Source organism: Poromitra crassiceps (assembly GCF_964638095.1).
Source record: "Poromitra crassiceps genome assembly, chromosome: 1".
NCBI classification, from domain to species: domain Eukaryota; kingdom Metazoa; phylum Chordata; class Actinopteri; order Beryciformes; family Melamphaidae; genus Poromitra; species Poromitra crassiceps.
In genome coordinates, this window is record NC_139623.1 from 93,996,334 (window position 1) to 94,018,476 (window position 22,143).

Here is a 22,143-nt window from a genome sequence, read left to right on the forward strand (position 1 = left end):
CTATGCCGTTTTACGTGCGATCGGGCTAAAACCTTCAGGGTGTGTAAAGGGCATCCGTGTGGGTGACCTGACAGAGACAGATTTTCTAATTAGGCTAATTAGCTAAAGATGTGATGTCATCAGTGATGATGTCAAACGTGATGTCATAAGGGTTACTAGTTATTATGTAGTAGTTATGTATCATGCCATGTTTTAATTATGCAGTTTTAATATATTTTAGGACCCCAGGAAGACTACCTTTCACTATTGTGATAGCTAATGGGGATCCAATAAAACAATAAACAATAAACATGCGCAAAGCACACACACACACACACACACACACACACACACACACACACACACACACACACACACACACGGAGGCATTGTGACAAGACTGTGATCAGATCAGTGATGTCATAGGGGGGCACCCCACACACACTGATATCGTCATCAGTGATAATAATGAGGCACACACACAAGGATGTCAAAAGTGATGTCATATGGGCACGCGCACACACACACACACACACACACACACACACACACACGCACACACGCACACACACACTGATGATGTCATCGGTGATATCATAATGGGGCACAGACACAAGGAGGCATTGTGACATCACTGATGCAATAACATTTAGTGAGCAACACACACACACCCCCCCGCACACACACCTGCACGTGCCAATAGGGCAGGCGAGGCCGAGCTACGTGCGAGGCCAAGCTACGTGCGAGGCCAAGCTACGTGCGAGGCTGCTGAGCGGCCGAGCCTATAGGCATCAAGCGCGCGAGATGCCTAGATTCTAAAAAAAGCACTGCTGATAGTTGTTCTTTACCATTAGTTGGTATGTGTGCATAGCAACAAAAGAAGAGGGGGGGACTGACCTCAACGCTGAGGGCAGCGGTGCAGGGCTCATAAATCACATTATGGGGCTCACAAAAGGTAATTGAAAGAAATGTGCTCAGCAGCTTCTGTCAGGGCCGCCAGCGCTTCAGAAGTGTGAATTCTGACAGCTGCCCTGCTCTGCACACACGTGCGCACATGCACACACGCACGCACGCACACACACACACACACGCACGCACGCACGCACGCACGCACGCACGCACGCACGCACGCACGCACGCACGCACACACGCACGCACGCACGCACGCACGCACGCACACACACACACACACACACACACACAAACGCGCGCACGCACGCACGCACACACACACACACACACACACACACACACACACACACACACACACACACACACACACACACACACACACACACACCTGCAGCTTGATCCCCCCTTAACCCCAACCACTACAAGATGTTTGTTTAATGATTGTGGAGGTGCCTCTCTGCCATTAAAATCCCAACACAGAAAGAAAAATAACATTTAGCACTTTCAACTTCCTCTGCCCCCAAGACACAATATTTACACACTGCCCGCCAAGGAACCCATTGCTTTGGTTTGTCCACTGTGCCAGGGAGCCAAACAGCATACTGTATCAATGTTATCAACATTAAGGGGAAATATACTAATTCAACTGTGGCTTTCCCTTGTTGCCCAAGTTCTGTGTGCGTTTAGAGATGGAATCAGGGCGGTTAATCCATTGATCGCGCCTTTTTACTTCTTCTCTTTCAATCCCCCCCCCCCCCCACACACACACACACACACTCGCTCTCCATCACATTAAGTAGCAGATTTCTGGGCACCAGACAAACTGCCACTTTCCATGATGGGAACTGTGCCTTGGCCTTGGTCTTTTGCTTCACACGGTCCGATCACAGGGGAGAGAGAGGCCTGACTGACAGGGAAACCCAACACCAAACCACTAGATAGCAGCTCTCCACTGGGACCAAGTGTGTGTGTGTGTGTGTGTGTGTGTGTGTGTGTGTGTGTGTGTGTGTGTGTGTGTGTGTGTGTGTGTGTGTGTGTGTGTGAGACATTTTAAGGTGAGCGTAGCGGAGTGTGTACTGTATGTGACAGAACGTTGTGAGTGTGCGTGTGCACATGTGTTGGAGAACAATCGTGTGTGTGCGCTTGTGTATGTACAGTATAGAGAGAGAGTGGAGAAACCCAGGCAACCGCAGCCAGACACATGGCCCATGTGTCCAGCAGATCCACTGGGACTCTCTGCCTCTCTGCCTCTGGGAGACCATGTGCTAAATGTTCCACCGCTGCTATCAAGATGTGATCGCTTTGTGACAAAAGATGCTTCCCAGAGTGACGTTTGTGGACAGATTCACATGTGTGTACTGCCCTAGAATATATGTGTGTACACACACACACACACACACACACACACACACACACACACGCACGCAAGCTCACACACACATATAATGTACATACGCTTACAAACCTGTGCCAAGTTTTAACTGAATGCAAGGCTCTGTGACTTGTATGAGAACGTGGGACTGTGACAGAGTGACAGTCTAAATCTCTGGTCCGTGGGGGACGACAGTAGGGATTCTCTGCTAGCGTCTGATGCCCGGCTCTGCATTGTCTTAGCAGTTAGCCGTTTTATTATGTGAACAAAGAGTCAACAATAAAGAGAAGCCTCCCTCATTAAAGGCTCTGCCTTGCGCAACTCTGCGCTTTGAGGGGGAATGCTCTATGAAGCCTTACTATTATAAAAACAGACTGGTGGGTCTCTCTCAATGAAATCCAAGTTATGAAAGAATAATGACCAGATTTAATGCTTGCCGCAAATATACTATAATAAAGATGAAAAAGAATAATAAATGCTGACTTATTATTGAAGATGTGAGGTGTCATGGTGGCTTGGCTGGCCGGAGCATGCACTCAGGACATTGTAAGCTTGAATCGGGCCCACAACCTGAATCATTTCCGTTTATCTCTTCGTGCCCACAGTGAAAAAGGCTGCATATAATGTATAACTACATGTAATAGAGAGCCCCAGGGATGACGTATTTTTGTAGTCGGAACACGGAAGTCGCGGACTTCCGGGTTCTTCACTGTTTCTGCCTATGGGATTTTTGAATGGGTTTTTGGTGCGATGCTTCAAATAAGGTCTGTGGGCAACGCAAGCTTAATCTAACGCGAACCAGTGTTCAGCGGGATAATCTTCACACATGAGGACCACTTTCATGAGTTTTGAAGCGTAAATACGAGTCCTACAAGTAAAAAGCTTGTGCTAAGCTAATCCAGAACTACACAGTGTGGCATAGGCTTCCCCGTCACGTCACCACTCAACCTGGAGTGATGTTGATGTGTGCGCTGCTGTGCACTGATTACCCCGGGCTGAACCAGGTGAGGGAAAGATAATTTCCGTGTTCGTCCTTTGAAGTGATGACGTTATTGACGTATAATATCCCCGTCGACTCAACAGTGTAGTCTTATTTAGCCGTTTGCTAGCTAGCCGCCCTTTTAACGGCACGTAAAAGCTTAAAAACTCATGAAAGTGGTCCTCATGTGTGAAGATTATCCCACTGAACACTGGTTCGCGTTTGATTAAGCTTGCGTTGCCCAGAGACCTTATTTGAAGCATCGCACCAAAAACTATTCAAAAATCCCATAGGCAGTGAAGAACCCGGAAGTGTTAGCATCGATGTTTTCCGGACTCATTCCTGGGGCTCTCTAGCATGCAAATATTTTGGCATTGATAATCTATCTATGGAATATCAAACAGGCCAATGCCTGTCCAGAGGCTGAATCTTCAAGATTATGCTCAAAGGAATATCATGAACAACAATCCTGGACGTAAATGACATTCAGTAGAATGAAATATAGTAGTAATAGTGCCAAAATCATAGTGAATGGGAATGAAATCCTTCATCTACTAAGTCAATTGGTATCATCAGAAAAATATCTAGTTTTGGTAAATCATTCATGTTGATTAACCCTTTATTACAGTTTAATTTATCCATATCTATTACAGAAATATCTTATGGGCAAGTACATATATCTCCAGTCTTCGCAGAATTCACATCATACAAACAAACAAATATTGTTAGGTTGGTTACATTCTCGAACAGATTTGAACCATCAGCTGCTCTTAAGAAAAAACTCAAAATACTCGCCATATACGATATCAACATACTGCAGGTATGCACTTTTGTCTATAAATCTATACTCAGCTGTCTCTCTCCCTGCACCATGTACCGTAAATTCCGGACTATAAGCCGCGGCTTTTTTCCCGTTTTTTGGCCTTTTTTGCCCCCTGCGGCTTATATAACGGTGCGTCTTATCTATGGATTTTTTCCAAAAAAAAAAAAAAATCTCTCTTTTTTAGCACTCTTTCTAACTATAAATCCACTTCTGTTTTAATTTCCTCTCTTGCCCTCTTTTAACAACATAACATAACATAACATAACATAACACAACACAGGTAAGCAGAAAGAAAAAGACGAAGCAATCACGCCATGAATGAGGAAATGACTCACCTGCTGGAGGCTGGAGATACACGCTTGGGCTAAACTTTTACTCCGTGAAACACTATCGATTAAGTCCGACATCGCTCAGAGGTTTTGAGCAGCTTGAAAACAAGTTTGAAAACGTGCAGAAGTCCATCCACTCACTCACTAAAGAAACTAAGGCAACCGTGAACAGAGTTTATAATGCGGAAAAGCGCGTCCGCGCACTGGAGGACAAAAACAACACAGTGAGTCCGAAAATGGATAAAATGCAAAATCGAAACCCTGCACACGCAGGTTGATGACTTAATCAGCAGGAGTAAAAGAAATAACATTCGCCTGATCAATGTAAAAGAGGAGCTGAGATTGGTGACATGGACGCTTTTGTGGCAAAATCCTGTGTTACATCCTGGACCTGAAGGAAGGCGAGAAACCACCAGAGGTGGACAGGGCACACCGGGCGCCTCGGCCACGTCCAGACCCCGGCCTGCCACCGAGGGCCATCTTCATCTGCCTACTCCGCTGGCCCGACCGTCAACTCATCCTCCAGGCTGCGGGGAAGAAGCCCCTCACCTGGGAGGGTACGCGCTTTTTCGTCCCGCAGGACCTCTCCGCGTTGGTGCAACAGAAACGCGCAACATACAACAGCATCATCGAGTCAATGGATATCGCTTTGGCGTACTGTACCCAGCGAGACTCGTCATAACCAGACCGGACTATCTTTAGCACTCTTTCTAACTATAAATCCACTTCTGTTTTAATTTCCTCTCTTGCCCTCTTTTCACCACACCGCGGACACTGTGTGCCCAGCGGCGGAACAAGAGCTCAAAGTGAAACTGCCGAATATCTTTTGAGTTGGACTGGTCAATAGTACTGTGAGTAACTAAAATAAAAAAATAAAAAACGGAATTCTCTCTTCTTTAGCACTCTTTCTAACTATAAATCCACTTCTGTTTTAATTTCCTCTCTTGCCCTCTTTTCACCACACCGCGGACACTGTGTGCACTGTAAAAAAAACAAAAAATACCACAATGTGTGATTTTGTCTGGGGATTAGTGACCTGACTTTTGTTTTGTTGAAATGTTAATAAATGGGAGCTTCCCCAAACAGCCATCCATTCCCGACAATCCCCTCTGTGCACGAAGCCTTACATATGGTAATTAAACATCAAAACACCCGCGGCTTATAGACCGGTGCGGCTTATAGAAGAAAAAAATAGTCACCTTTGAAGGTGCGGCTTATAGACCGGTGCGTCTTATAGTCCGGAATTTACGGTAGGTCATACTTCCAACAAAATCCTAACATCCATACACATAATACAAGACATTCAGAGCACCTTCACCCTCATACTGTCACACTACCAATAACCTATTTTCAATACGCTACAGAGGTGACATACTATAGAACACCTATCAATATTGCAAAACATACATCATCTCTCAACTGATTTAAATCCAAACTTAGAACTTCTCTGATGAGTCATACATAGCCCTCATACATTAAACATACACCTCACATTGCCATTTTAACTGTCTACTGACTGCTTTTGATTGTTTTTTGTTTTTCCTTTGTTGTAATTTTTTTCCTTTTTACTGTTGATTTTCCTTTCTTTGTCTATTTGTTTTCTTGTTTCTGTTGTATTGTATGCTTTGTACGAATTTATTGTTATTATTTGGTTTTCTGACGTAGAGACCCAGAATAAGCCCATCCAGGGTTTCCTGTCTCTACCTGCACATTATTTTCTTGTTTGCATTTTTTTTTACCTGTTTCTGTTTTTAATGTGTGCAAATAAATACATAAAAAAGAAGGAAAAAAAACTACCGTAAATTCCGGACTATAAATCCACTTCTGTTTTAATTTCCTCTCTTGCCCTCTTTTCACCACACTGTATGACACTGTATGACACTGTGTGCACTGTAAAAAAAAACACAGGTGGTGTTGTGTTATGTTGTTTTGTTGAAATGTTAATAAATGGGAGCTTCCTCAAACAGCCATCTCTTTCCCGACAATCCCCTCTGTGCATGAACCCTTACATATGGTAATTAAACATTAAAACACAAAAAAAAAAAAAAAAAAAATACCATTAAAACACCCGCGGCTTATATATGTAAAAAACAGTCAACTTTGCAGGTGCGGCTTATACTCCGGTGCGGCTTATAGTGCGGAATTTACGGTATTTGTCTTTTAACTGACTGCATTTGATACCTGTCTGTGTCTTTGCTGACGTAGGGCCATGGCGGCTCAGTGGAGGACTTTGGACCGTAGAATTGGGCCAGGATGTGCTCCAGGTTGTCGTCGGTTCCGGCCTTGTTCACTATCTGTTTGATCAGGCTGGTGGAGATCGGCACAGCGCACTGGGAAGCATCTTCCTCCTCTCTGGGAGAGGGAGCACACAAAAAAAACACAAACATCAGTATAGAGTTCTATGGCAGGACCGACCTAAATGCCATGCATGTGTTTATCTCTGTGTGATAAAATGTGAAAAATTGAGCAATTTTCCAATTGCGGTATATAACTCATAATGCAACATCGTAGTGGTTCTAAACCATGAGAGACCCAAGAATCTGCAGGTTTTCCTTCCATCTAAACACTACACCAGCTGATCTCACTGATTCGCTCTTTGTTGTGGTGAAGAGATTGCTGCAGTGATTGGTTGGAATGGGAAGAGATTGCTGCAGTGATTGGTTGGAATGGGAAGAGATTGCTGCAGTGATTGGTTGGAATGGAAACTCTTGGGGTCACAGGAGCACAGGGTTGAGAGAAGCCCTGCTCTATAGGAGATATCGGCCAATCTGGTTCATTCCACTGGCTCTGTGACAGAGGCAATGCAAACATATTTCTGTTTCGATAAAGAACAAGACATCTCCTGACAGTAATTGACTATTCCCATTGTTCTGTCCACTGCAATTAAACTGACCCTGAGCTCAACTCTTTGCCTTTGCTCTGAAATCCCAAAGAGGGTTGACTCTTCCCTTTGTTTTTTTCTCTTTGTGACATGCAGCTTTACACTAATTCACAAAGATCACAGACAAAGCTAAGCAGCAGTAAATAATCCTACTGGATACCTCGGCCCCAGACACTGCTCAATTATGTCTTTGTAACATACAAAAAAAATCCAAACAGTCCAATAGCCTGGTCTCTTTCTCTGGGCAGCATCCAGTTCCACTTGGCTAAAGAAAAGCCGCCCCCTTACCCCAGAGTAGCAGTTTATTAATAGAGCCCATTGTGCTATACAAGGAACACAGGGGCTATTGGTTATGGATCTGGGGAAGACAGAGGAGAAGGACAACGTGTTGACAGGAAGCTTTTCATCCAGAGCAGTTCCTGAGGGGGGGAAACTGGAAGAGGCTTCTGATTCTAACCCTGTGTCTTTTAATGTGGTGGCCAATACGAGGAGAGGAGGACCTAACGGTTCTGGTTATGCCTTGTCTGACTGTCTGTTGTGTCGCAGACCGCAGCTCTGCTCTCTACCTCAGCCATTAAAGCCCACAACTATGTGTAATTACAGGAAGGAAAGACGAGCTGTTGACCAGCGAACATTCAAGATTGGATCCGTCCTGGAGTTTGGGGTTCTGTGTGAAGGTACATTGCAGGGGGGGGATTGCGATGATATAGTGAGAAGAAGGGATGGATTGAGTAGGGGGGACGAGGGTATGTAAGTTTGTGTGGTGACAGGCGGTTTAGGCGGGGGACGGATCGTAAACACAAGGAGCGTTGTGGTTGAAATCCAGAACGACAAGACACTTAGTTGTTTTTGAGCTTTCTGTTTCAGCGCATGAACAGAGCAACAGGGTCCAAATATATCCCCAGTCACTGTATGGCCACTGTGGTTCCTTTATGGCAGCTGAAATCAAAACAAACGTTGTGACCAGATATCTAAACACCAAACAGTTACAGCAAAAATTCTCTCTGGGGGAGTCAATTACACCCAACGTTTACTCTGTTTATTCAGATCACCACTAGTTGCTACCAAAGTGGCGATTTTTCTTCCAGGGATTCACATAAAACAACACAGATTACAGATGTACAGATAACAAATAAAGTAGGAACGACAACGATACTGTAGTACACACATGTGGTACTTATTTACCCCGGGGCCACCCAAACTAAAACATAAACACTTGTGGTGCTGAAATAACGTTACCCTGGATCAAAGCATCTGCCAATTACATGTACGCGACAGGAAACAAGAGATGTGGTAGGGACGTTATTGGACAGTACAATGTTACGATGAATTATAGATGCATGACAAATGTTGATGAATCAGAATCAGGCCTACCAGGGGAGGTAGGCTCATGTATGATGGGGCCAGGGAGGTAGGCTCATGTATGATGGAGGCCGGGGAGGTAGGCTCATGTATGATGGGGGCCGGGGAGGTAGGCTCATGTCAGTGCAGTGGGGGAACCAAACATTTTGGCAATTGATGGACACTGCTATTATTATATGATCAACTCTTTGGGCTGATTTATCAAACATTAACTCATTGAGTGCCAGCCACTTTTGGAGAACGGAAGCTCCCAGTGCCAGAGTTTCAGAGCGTTTTCAGTGATTTCTCGAGGCCCACAGAATATTGTGTGATATTACTATGTAAACAGCGAACACGCACAAAGAACGAGGAGACTCTCTTCTATCATCTGCAAAAAAAAGTTTATTGATCCCATTTTCCGTTCTTTAGTTATGAGCCGGAGAAGATAGGCTGTTTTGAGCAAAAAGACAGTTTTCAAATTATAAGCTGAGATATTCAGCCTTTTGTGAAATGCAGCATTTCAAGCACATTCACTGACGCTAGCTAATATTTTCTGATGTAGTGACGTGGTGTAGTTCTGTGGAGCCTGCGTGCCCCACCCCCCTCTCCCCGCCTCAGCTGCAAACTCCTCCCCACACGCACCCAGTCTATTTTCGGAGCCTCCGTTTTTGCGCCGGGCGGCTCCCGGCCGTCTCCCAGCGCGACAAGGAAATGCCAAACGGGACTGCAGGGATAGGTTTGGCCCTTCGGCGTCGGGTGCTGCCTTTCTGGCGGGTAATCGTGTGGAGAAACTATATGCAGACAGACAGACAGAGGCAGAGGAGCTCAGTTGTGTGCGCGGATTGACTGATGTTCGCAGCCCGACGTCAGCTGCAGACAGAGCAATCTATATGGCTCTGGCTGCAGCATGCATCGGCTTCTCTTTGATCACGGCTTTTTGCTGCAGTGTTCCGGACCTTTCTGTAATCTGGAGAGCACTGTCGCCACCTAATGAGTCCGTAAAATAGGTTATACACCTTCAATAGCTCCCATATTTGTACAGGAGATGCCTGATGCTTTGATCCACGTCCCACCGTCAAAAAACGCAATTGACGAACATGTTCGTCCTTGGCACTCTACGTTACTAAACCAATTGACGAACATGTTCGTCCATGGCACTCAATGAGTTAAGGAAGCTGATTTTGTTGTTTCATTTTCTTGTGTTACAAAATATCCCATATATTTTGTAACACAAGAAAAATAAAAAACTAAAGATGTCAAGACTAGCGTGGGCATGGACTGACGCACTGGGACAGAATAGCAGGCCTAGTGATGTATGTGGCAGACTCTGCCCATGATGAAGTGGTGACTGTCACACTCACACTGGCACGGGCAATCAGGGCTAACCAAAGAGTAACAGGCAAAGACCACACACAGACACGAGGGCACACACACACACACACACACACACACACACTTACTCATCCACCTACGCAAACATGTTCTCTCACACACACACACACACACACACACACACACACACACACACACACACACACACACACACAGACACACACAAACAAACAAACAAACAAACAAACACACACACACACACAATGCACAAACCTCTCCATACACACACACGGACAGATACATAACCAACCTGGGGCGAGAAAGCTGCTCTCTGTCAGGGGGCGTATCTAAATGAGGTTTAATTACGGGCCAACCTGACATGTTGGAATGGGAGCTGTGTCTGAGAAGCTGCCAAGCTGGCTTCCTGCTCTCCTGAAAGGTGCCTGCGATTCCCCTGGATCATGTCTTCATGTTGGCTCACAGATATCACAATGTGCTGTGAGGGAATGTTAAGTAAGTGTCTAACCCTCTTTGCTAAATGGAGGCATAAAAAGCCCATTATGGGAGACGAGAGACAGACTGTGTCATTTGCAGCGGTATGAGCTGGTTGGTGATGACATAATACGACTTTGGGAGAAGCGCATTGTGCAATGAGGGGGACCTCAGCGAATCACCCCTGCTGACCGGCAGCCATCTCCGTCGTAAACACGCTGCGCGGCTGGAGAAAGGAAGCCATGCCTGATGCGAGGCACTCTATAACAGTGTAGGGTGGTATGCTGGTGCGGCTTTTACCTCCAACATGAGATGTTGTGAATATGAGTGAGGACATTTGTATGAGGAAAAAACTTACTACATAATAAAACATAACATAGTTTGTGATATAGGCAGTTGCTTTTTTTGGGGTCCACCTGTCACTCAAAGCTAATAACTAATAACATTTAAATTGGTGAGTTATATAGAAATTCACCCCCATACAGTTGTCATGAACAAGAATATTATCTATAGAGACCAAAACCATTTTTTTGTACCAGGCTGTAAACATATTTATTTCTGCTGTAAAGTTGCACATTTTAACTTTTGGGTCTATGGGGATTGACTTGCTTTTGTAGCCAGCCTTGAGTAGCCATTCATTCAGTTTTTGGCACTTCCGCATTGGCTTTATTTTTCAGACTCGGAGGTTGCCATTTGCCTAACACCTAGTGAAAGCATGTCTTGTTTTTTTGTGCTAACATGGCTAACATCTTGTCCATATGGAGAGACAGACGGAGGAATCAAACACGACAAGAAAGAATACTTCATCCACACATTATTTAGGATGTCGGAGGATGAGGTGAAAAACAGGTCGAGATTGCCAAGTCATGCAATTTTCTCAAGGAACACATAAGGCTCAACTTGGAATTACGGTCAAGGAGGAGTCATGGCATCCTGGCATTGCCCAAATCTTTTGACATCTCTGACTCTTTACAGCAGACAGTGGCATATACAGCAGGCATGGCACAGTCACTCTTGTGTTGTCTGGGGTACTAAAGATGGCGGCAGGGACAAATTATGCATTTCCCATGAGCAGCATTCAAAATCAAAATCACTCAAGTTGATTTCTTTTCCATTGCAGGATTCCTAAATGTCATTGGAACAATAGCTGGAAGTCACCTGGGCCCATAATAGCACATTTACTGAAACAGAAAACACACCTACTCCATCCAGATTCCAGGTTGTGTGCAAAGCCCAATCTCTCATCAGAAACGTAGTGGCCAAATTCCCCGGGTTCAGTCATAAATAACAGTGGAGTGCATGAGGTGATTTGAGACAGAGAGCAGGTCGGGCTGCTTGTTAGGTAAGTGTAAAGATGAGTAATCCCTACATTCTCCCAGTCTCCTAGATGGGACAGAGAGCCGCTGTCCGTTCAGCACCACAACCATAGTGTGCTGCTGGTGTATTAGCTGAACAACCATAGTGTGCTGCTGGTGTATTAGCTGAACAACCATAGTGTGCTGCTGGTGTATTAGCTGAACAACCATAGTGTGCTGCTGGTGTATTAGCTGAACAACCATAGCATGCTACTGGTGTATTAGCTGAACAACCATAGTGTGCTGCTGGTGTATTAGCTGAACAACCATAGCATGCTACTGGTGTATTAGCTGAACAACCATAGTGTGCTGCTGGTGTATTAGCTGAACAACCATAGCATGCTACTGGTGTATTAGCTGAACAACCATAGTGTGCTACTGGTGTATTAGCTGAACAACCATAGTGTGCTGCTGGTGTATTAGCTGAACAACCATAGTGTGCTGCTGGTGTATTAGCTGAACAACCATAGTGTGCTGCTGGTGTATTAGCTGAACAACCATAGCATGCTACTGGTGTATTAGCTGAACAACCATAGTGTGCTGCTGGTGTATTAGCTGAACAACCATAGCATGCTACTGGTGTATTAGCTGAACAACCATAGTGTGCTACTGGTGTATTAGCTGAACAACCATAGTGTGCTGCTGGTGTATTAGCTGAACAACCATAGTGTGCTGCTGGTGTATTAGCTGAACAACCATAGTGTGCTGCTGGTGTATTAGCTGAACAACCATAGTGTGCTGCTGGTGTATTAGCTGAACAACCATAGTGTGCTACTGGTGTATTAGCTGAACAACCATAGTGTGCTGCTGGTGTATTAGCTGAACAACCATAGTGTGCTGCTGGTGTATTAGCTGAACAACCATAGTGTGCTGCTGGTGTATTAGCTGAACAACCATAGCGTGCTACTGGTGTATTAGCTGAACAACCATAGTGTGCTGCTGGTGTATTAGCTGAACAACCATAGCATGCTACTGGTGTATTAGCTGAACAACCATAGTGTGCTGCTGGTGTATTAGCTGAACAACCATAGCATGCTACTGGTGTATTTTTTTTTTTTTTTATATATATATTTTTTATTAAGTTTTCAAAGATTCAAGCATTTTTACAACATAATTGAAGACATTTTTTCTTGTTTCCCCGCCCCCATGTACCCACCCCCCCCCCCCCCACCCACCATTGTGCGGCAACGCCCAACGACAACACAACAAAAAGAAAAGAAAGAAAAAGAAAATAATAAAATAAAACACACATGCCTACATACACACACACACACACACACACACACACACACACACACACACACAATAATACATTCATTAGGGATGCTCTATGATATTAACAGCAAATCACATCACCGTGCATCCCTACAAGAAACACTGTCCATCAAACAGTAGTACCCGAAGCTGCCCTTCTTGCCATAAAATCTATATGTGGTTGCCATATTTTTACAAAGTCCTGACTCTTATGTCTTATATTATAGTATATTTTATCTAATGGAACATAGCTAGAGATTTCATTTAACCAATGTGATATTGTAGGAGGGTAATCGGATTTCCAATGGATTGCAATACACTTCTTTGCAGCAATCAAAGCAAGATCAATATATTTTTTTTTGAAATTCATTCCAAGGGTCCATATTGATTGTGCCTAAAAGACACAAGCGAGACGATTTTGTAATGTGAATGTTTAAACATAGTGCTATCGTGTCAATTACAGAGTTCCAAAATGTTAACAACAAATTACATGACCAAAACATATGGCAAAACTCCCCTTTCTGTTTTTTGCAGCGCCAGCACAAAAAGGACATTTCATTATTCATTTTATAAAGTTTTACCGGTGTATAATATGTTCTATGCAAAATTTTAAAAAGAAGGAGTTTGTGCCTCATATTGTAAGAACACTTATGAACTTTAAAACAAAAGAAAGACCAGTCCTCTTTACTTATATCCATGTCTAAATCCTTTTCCCATTTACACCTCGTAGCATCTGTACTTGTAGACAAACATTCAAGCAAAGATAAATAAACTTGAGAAATACATTTAGAACTTTGAACCTCCTTATTGATAAGGCATTCTATTTTGGAGGGCTTGGGTTCCTCAAGAGTGCCTTGAGTTGTCTGTATCATATGGCGGATTTGAAAAAATCGAAATAAATGTGTGGAAGGTAAATTATATTTTGACTTCAACTGAAGAAAGGAAACAAATGTACCACTGTCGTAAAGATGTGTTATTTCCCTTATCCCCTTGTCATACCAAGACTTGAAGGTGTCATCATTAAAACAAGATGTAAAATTGGGGTTTCTCCAGATAGGAGTATAGGGTGAAAGGTGTTCCTTGTGACCCATAAGTTTATGGGAGTTCTTCCATATCAGTAAACTATTAATAATAATAGGATTATTTGTGATTTGTTTAACCTGTTGTAAACCAATATAAGGCAGGTATCTCAGTTCATATGGTAAAATATCATAGGATTCCAGTCTAGACCATGCGCTAGATGAGCTAGAGAACCACTGCCTAATCTGGGTAAGTTGGGCAGCCAGAAAATAAATGTTAAGGTTTGGTAGGTTTAAGCCACCAGCAGTATATGGAAGTTGTAAGACCTGTTGGCTAATCCTTGGTGACTTACTCTCCCAAATGAAAGAGGAGAAGATGCTCTGCATCTTTTTGAAGAAAAGTAACGGAGGGGAAAATGGGAGGTTTTGAAACAAAAAAAGAAATTTGGGTAAAATAGACATCTTAATAATGTTGGTTCTGCCCATAAGAGATATAGGAAGTAGATTCATTCTTTTCAGATCATTTGTAACTTTCTCAATTAATGGAGAATAATTCAGGTGATAAATGTCTTCTATTTTGCTAGGAATGTATATGCCCAAATACTTCATATAATCTGGAGACCATTTCAAATTAAATTTGTCTCTTAAAGAGTCAAAGTTAAATTTGGAAATTGGCATAATTTCGGTTTTGGACTGGTTGACTTTGTAGCCCGATAGATCGCCAAACTGAGACAGTATTGTAAACAGGATTGGAATTGAGTACAAAGGGTCCCGTAAATAAAGTAAAATATCATCTGCATATAATGAAATAACATGATTTTCGCTTCCAATTTTAATGCCCTGTAGGTGATTATGTGATCTTATTATTGCAGCCAGAGCTTCAATAGCAAGAGCAAATAATGATGGAGACATCGGACAGCCTTGTCTTGTCCCTCGTGATAGCTTAAAGGGGGATGAGTGCTGAGTGTTTGTCTTAATAATTGCCATAGGGAGACTATAAATAATGCGAATCCAAGAAATAAAAATAGGTCCAAAATTAAATCTTGATAGAATGGCTATTAAGTATTCCCATTCTAATCTATCAAATGCTTTTTCAGCATCGATAGAAATAGCCACCATAGGAGTAGTACAGTCTTTAGTGTGAAACAAAATATCAAAATACCTACGTATATTGTCAGACAATAGACGACCCTGAACAAAACCTGTTTGGTCCGAATGAATAAGACTAGATACCACTGATTCAAGGCGTAAAGTTAGAATTTTAGTGATGATCTTATAATCGACATTTAGCAGTGAAATTGGCCTATAAGAAGCACACAGCAGTGGATCTTTATCTTTTTTTTTAAGTAAAGTAATAACTGCTACGTAAAGAGATTGGGGAAGTAATCTTTTCTGAAGACTGGTTGAAATCATAAAATGAAAAAAAGGCATTAGCTGCTGAGAAAACTGTCTGTAAAATTCCACTGGAAGACCATCCAATCCCGGTGCCTTGCCCTTTTGAAGAGAGTAAATAGCCTTCAAAATCTCCTCTGAGGTTATATCTTTGTCTAACTGGGACCTCCTTTCAGTTGTCAGAGAAGGGAGAGGAATATCTTTCAGAAAATTATTTAAGGTCTCCTCACTACAATGACACTCCGATTCATACAGTTTACTATAGAAACTTTTGAATGTATCATTAATCTCTATTGGATCCATTATAACACTACCATCCGCCCCTTTAATTCGCAAAATAGCTCGATCTTGTGATTCTTTCTTTATTTGCCATGCTAGTAATTTACCTGCCATTTCGCCTTGCTCGACAAACCTTTGCTTTGTTTTTAAAATATTCAATTCAATAAAATGTGTGTTTATATTATTGTATTTCATTTTCAAGTTGTCAAGCTGGCAAAGTACCGCAGGGTCTTTGGATACACAATGGTGTTTCTCTAACTTCTTAATCTTTTGTTCGATATGCTGTAATTCATCTTTGGTTTTGGCCTTAAGGGAGGAAGAAAATGCCATACTCATCCCTCTAATATAGGCTTTCAATGTGTCCCAAACTATTAAAGGACAAACTGTAGAATCCTGATGTACAGCAGAAAAAGTGTCCAAATGGGCATTCATAAATTCAATAAACTGTTGGTTGGCTAACAATGCTGTATTGAACCTCCAAGTTTTAGATGGTGCCGGAGGCCCATCAAAATCAATTGAAAAAAGTAGTGCAGAATGGTCTGATAAGATTCTCGCCAAATACACACATTTTGATATCTTGGAAACAAAAGATGAAGACACAAAGAAAAAATCAATTCTTGAATAAGTATTGTGCACAGGGGAATAGAATGAAAAATCTCTATCATTAGGATGAATAGTTCTCCAAGTCTCATGAAGGCCCAGCTATACATATATAATACTGGTGTATTAGCTGAACAACCATAGTGTGCTGCTGGTGTATTAGCTGAACAACCATAGTGTGCTGCTGGTGTATTAGCTGAACAACCATAGTGTGCTGCTGGAGTATTAGCTGAACAACCATAGTGTGCTGCTGGTGTATTAGCTGAAATCGTTCTTTGTACTTTTTTGCCTCATCCACTCTGGATGAAGTGCAGCATTATTATGTAGGTTTTGATTATTATGATTGTTTTTTACCTGGCCTGGAACGTGAGGTGGTGGGTGATGTCAGCCTCAGTGTTTAACAGGGACTCCTGGTGGCCCTGTCCCTGTATCAACTGGCTCTCCCTCAGTCCCAGACTCCTCTTCTCTATGTGGATGATGACCGGATCTGGCAAGTGGCTCCTCATCACAAACAGTGGACTGAAAACCACCTGAGACAGGGGCCATATACAGAAAAACCATAAGAGAGGCATATATTTATTTATTTATTTAACTCCTGTTTGTATGGGGTACACTAGCAACTTAAGGATGGTTGAAGACAATGAAAATAATGATGATGACTAAGATTTTTAGTGAAGCTGCTGCCAGTGAATCCTGTTCTGTCTATCTATTCATTTTGGACTTATTGAATTTATTTCAATAACTCTGCACTAACAAGATAAATTGGGATTTTAAATCTAGCGGTAGCAAGATTGAAGGACTTCCAAAAATCAGAAATCATGTAATGTGACATCAGCAAACTTGCACACAGCTTAAACTCATGTCCAACAACTTGTCCAGTCCGTGATGCTTTTTATCCCAAAGGGACGAGAGAGGCACAAGATCTGACATTGGCCCAGCTTTCTCTGGACAGAATGCTGCTCACTGCTGTTTAGCAGATGGATGGGTTTTGATTTGGCACTTCAGTGTGTGGAGATGATTTCCTGCCATAGATCATACCCATCAGTGTGGAGGGGACACTGTTGATTTAAACTGATGAGTGTATTTTTACATCAGCATTGTGCCTAGTGCAGCTTAAAGCTTTGTGTGCATGCATGGAATGCTTTAGTATGCACTGGTAATCAATTGCATATTGCTCTCAATACCTAGAGGAAGCCAGAGAAACCTATGCATAATTATATGGTAATGTAATTGTATACTAGACTGATTTTAATCACTGTGGGTGCTAATCTCAGGATTGGTGGTGCAACTGGAATACTCCAAACTAACAAAAGATTTCAAAACTAAATCCAAACTTTATGTCAGAATGTGGAAATAAACCTTGAATAAACTTGATGAACTGTCCTGTTGAGTTACACATGCTGTGCGAGTGTGTGTGTGTGTGTGTGTGTGTGTGTTCAGGGCACTCACCACCCTCTGTTGCATGTGAGAATCAGGTTCAATGGTGATGAGCGTACACCACACATAGAGCAAAGAGCCAGTGGAGCAAGGCACCTGAAAGGAGAGAAACTGGTAGTTGATTTTCCGCTGATCAAGGCCTAAACCAAAACATGTTGGAATAATCCTCTTCGTCTCTCATCTTTTTTTATGTGGAGAGAAGTGTGCGACCATCTCACTCTTTACATGGAGAGAAGTGTGCGACCATCTCACTCTTTACGTGGAGAGAAGTGTGCGACCATCTCACTCTTTACGTGGAGAGAAGTGTGCGACCGTCTCACTCTTTACATGGAGAGAAGTGTGCGACCATCTCACTCTTTACGTGGAGAGAAGTGTGCGACCATCTCACTCTTTACGTGGAGAGAAGTGTGCGACCATCTCACTCTTTACGTGGAGAGAAGTGTGCGACCATCTCACTCTTTACGTGGAGAGAAGTGTGCGACCATCTCCCTCTTTACGTGGAGAGAAGTGTGCGACCATCTCACTCTTTACGTGGAGAGAAGTGTGCGACCATCTCACTCTTTACATGGAGAGAAGTGTGCGACCATCTCACTCTTTACATGGAGAGAAGTGTGCGACCATCTCACTCTTTACATGGAGAGAAGTGTGCGACCATCTCACTCTTTACATGGAGAGAAGTGTGCGACCATCTCACTCTTTACATGGAGAGAAGTGTGCGACCATCTCACTCTTTACGTGGAGAGAAGTGTGCGACCATCTCACTCTTTAGCCTTGTGACTTTTCTGACGGCCAGCACCTTGTTTGGGTGTGCGTTCCATTCTTTTCCTTTTCAGTTACTGATCGTCTTACCACATCCATCAAACTCCTGTGACAATGTTGAGTCAAAACCATTTGAAGCATTATCTGGTAATAATACCTTTTGTACAGATGAGCCACACTTGGGAGGTGAAGTGAGCTTCTCAATATCGATAATATCTTAACACGACTTTACACAACAACAACAACAACAACAACAACAACAACAACAAGGACGACAACATGGAAAATATTTGATCAGGCTCATTCTGGGTTAGTTAGCCTGTTTGTGTTGTCTTGCAGTTATAGGGTAACATGAAGAAAATATGGATATCTGACTAATGTGCCTTTGCTGCCTCTCAGTTACTGGCATGATGTTTATAGCCTCCATCAGAAACACATTATCATGTTTGTTCCCCCCAAAAACTCTTTCTTGGCTTCTTCCAGTAGTTAAAAGTTAAATCTCCCAAAAGCCCTTGCTTCTCCAATGCAGTGTCACAGCTAAGGCGACTGACAATTTAACGGTTACTGCCACATAATAGGCTATTAAAGGCAGTTCAATCAGCATGATTTAAAAGCTGAGAATATGCCCTCTGAAGGCTGAATGCTCTTAATGTGTCACTGGTGTTCGTCCCCTTTACCCCTCGCTCCTCCTTACAGACTCGGGATGCCAAGGCCTGTTACAAGTGGCCTAGTTTATGACAGACTGGGGACTTCATTTACTGGTGGGGACAGCAGATTGGAGCGAAGAGACATGGCGAATATTAAAACAGCACGTTTCCCTTGAATGTGGGAGTGAAACGCTGGCAAACATCAGACCGGGAGAAACTCTATCGGGCCAATCCACAAAAAACACTCACCACTGGGATAAGGAGGCCATGACGACCTCCTGTGCTTTAGCAGAACTGAAGGATGAGGGTGAAAAAGATGTTGAAAATAACAGGTAGAGGGGAGGAGAGGAGAGGAAGATGAGTTAGATAGGATGGATGATTGATATGGAGGATTGGGAGAGAGGAGGAAAGAGACAGACATAGATAGGGTGAGAGAATGAGAGGGTGGAAGAGGTGGACATTGAGACAGATGAATGAGACAGTGTGTGGGCGAGATGGGAACCGAAATGGGGGAGACGAGCGCAACATAGAGAGACACAGACAAGGATAGAGAGATCTGAGGACTCAGCTACTAGTCCAGGCAGCTTTCTCACTCAGAGCCAATGGGTAATGAATGGCTGATTTAAGGAGAGGAGATAACAGGCGGAGGTTGGAGTCAATTCAAAGATGTTCAGACCCACGCACGGAAGCTGCAGCAGCAGGATGGCTAGCTGCTTAAGCCAAGGGACAGATAAAGAGAGAGAGAGAGAGAGGGGGGGGGGGGGGGGTTATAGAAAGATGGAAAGATAGAGAAACAAGACCAAGAACAGCAGGGAGGAAGAGAAGGAGCGAGAGAGTCTGGCGCTCATCCAGCAGTGTGAAAGTGCCTTCAAAGCCTGTCCCTGTGCCCACATATCAGCTCGAGTTTCCTGTCTATGGTTAGCGTTGTTATGAGAGCACATAAACTGTATTTTCTGCCTCTCAACAACTCTGGGTTCTGGGTTGGAGATTGGGAGGCCTTTGAAGGCCTATCTGAGGCGAAGATCTAGTAGCAGCAGGAGGCTTTGTCACTGCGGCCACCCAAGAGACTGGGGAGAGGAGAGAGGATCCGGTCACAGTTGGTGGTCCAGTCATCAGCTTCAAACAGACACAGTGTGCGGTGGCTGCTGGAAGTGGTAGTGTGCGCAATGTGTGTGTCTATCTGTGTTTGTCAGTCCAGCCCACCAAAGAGCTGGCATTGGGGAGATAGTTGGACAACATGGTAGCATAGCATGCACCATAGAGTTGCTACTGTTGTCTGCAAGAGTGTGTCTTTCTGTCTGCCTCTCTTGCCCATGTAGGTTAATAGAGTGTGGGAAGGCTAGGGTTCATTACGCAGCAGCACAGGATATTAGACACTTTGCAAAAGGGATTTGCACATGTTTTTGGTCTTGCTTTGCATTTGACGAGTTGGATTTGGAGAACACACACTAGCTGAGTTGTAAGGCCATGCAACACCGAATCTGGCAAAAAACTTAAACCCATGCTACTACTGTACAATGCAGACCTATTCTCCTTATTATTTGCCCGCATAAGGGCGCTTCCACATAACGTCATTTTGTAATCGTCTTTCTGTTTTAGACGCGGAAGTCTACCGTAATCATTTTTAGACTTGCCAAAAAGCTGTTTTCAAGCAAAAAAAACAAACTGTTTTAAAGTTTTAATATTTTTTCGGATGAGAACGTAACATTCCAAATATGTGACCGGTTTATCAGAATAACGCCTATTTGGAAATATTTAACGAGCAGCGAGGACTGAGAGCGCTGGCTGTGCTGACCGGTCGGACTAGCTAGTATCTGTCAAACCCTACTGTAGGCTACTGGCAGTGAGAAAACACTGTCGACGTGCGTTAAATGCCGACCGGGTACAGCCATCGGCTCCTCGCAGCAGTAACGCTATGAGCATGTAACTGAAGTTGGCCGCAGTGTAGCTGCTGATTGTTGCCAAACTTCATTCATAGTGACGTTTTGTTTTGAAATTGGCCGCCAACTAGCGCTGAACCGGAAGAACAATACAATTGCGTGTAACGCGGAAGAGAGACAAAGTGGGCGTGGTGAATAAGCTGAATAATCGGGCTAAAAGTCATGTAGCGTGTACCCGGCTTCAGTCCCAGTGCAAGCGTGTTACCGCACCTGTACCACAGAGCTGCTGCTGCCCTTGTCTCTCCTCTCCAGCTGGACGTCCTGGGACCAGTCCTCATCTCCACGGCCCCTCACGCACAACTCCGTCATCTCGGCGTCCTCCAGGACATAGGAGGGCAGCTTGGCCCCGGCCTCTAGGCAGTCGCAGTGCTCCCTGACCACCGTCTGACCATCCGGACCCACGTAGTGCTGCACCACCCGCAGCTCAATGTCCTGGCCCAGGTAGCTGCACATCACCTGCCGCCCACAGATGATGATCTGGAAGAGGATGTTAAAGGGGAGGAGGTAAAATAATTAGAAGCATTATTATAAAGCTTTGAGGCAATACTACTCTATGCTGATCTGGGTTCATCTTGCATCATGCACACACAGAGCCTCGAGAGGGTCTAGAATTGCAAAACCAAGAATGAAGAAGAAGCCCCTTCATGCAGGAGGACATATTGCAGAGTGATTGGGAGGACATTTAGTTTCAGCTCAGCAGCTGTGGAGACAGGATTTACACACACAAAGTGTGATAATGGGGTTAATGTTCGTGGCATTCTGCGGTTAAATCTGAACATGTCATTGCAACTAATTTGATAAATACGATCAAAATCCTACTGTCTGACAATCCAAGAATCTTTAATGTGAGTGTTAGGAAAGGGGAATTTTGAACTATGACGAGGAACGTCATCCGCCCTCAGATCTTCCACACTAAAAGGCCGGCGGTGCTGGAAAACCCATCACACTGTATCTTCAAGTCTTTTGACTCTCGACAACTGGAGGCTCAACTTTCCCTGCTGCTCCATATGAGTCCCAGGAC

General features: G+C 43.7%; 1 protein-coding gene across 1 annotated transcript in view; it reads right to left on the reverse strand.

The window, feature by feature from the left end:
- The window catches only part of vps13b (vacuolar protein sorting 13 homolog B), a 661,063-nt gene that overhangs the window by 42,681 nt on the left and 596,239 nt on the right, over positions 1–22,143 (reverse strand). Inside the window, exons 48-51 of the mRNA XM_083634457.1 lie at positions 21,333–21,599; positions 17,789–17,872; positions 16,694–16,869; positions 6,576–6,746 (exon numbers count right to left, since the gene is read on the reverse strand). Coding sequence (XP_083490583.1) covers positions 6,576–6,746; positions 16,694–16,869; positions 17,789–17,872; positions 21,333–21,599 — 698 coding nt within the window. The remainder of the gene's footprint in view (positions 1–6,575; positions 6,747–16,693; positions 16,870–17,788; positions 17,873–21,332; positions 21,600–22,143) is intronic.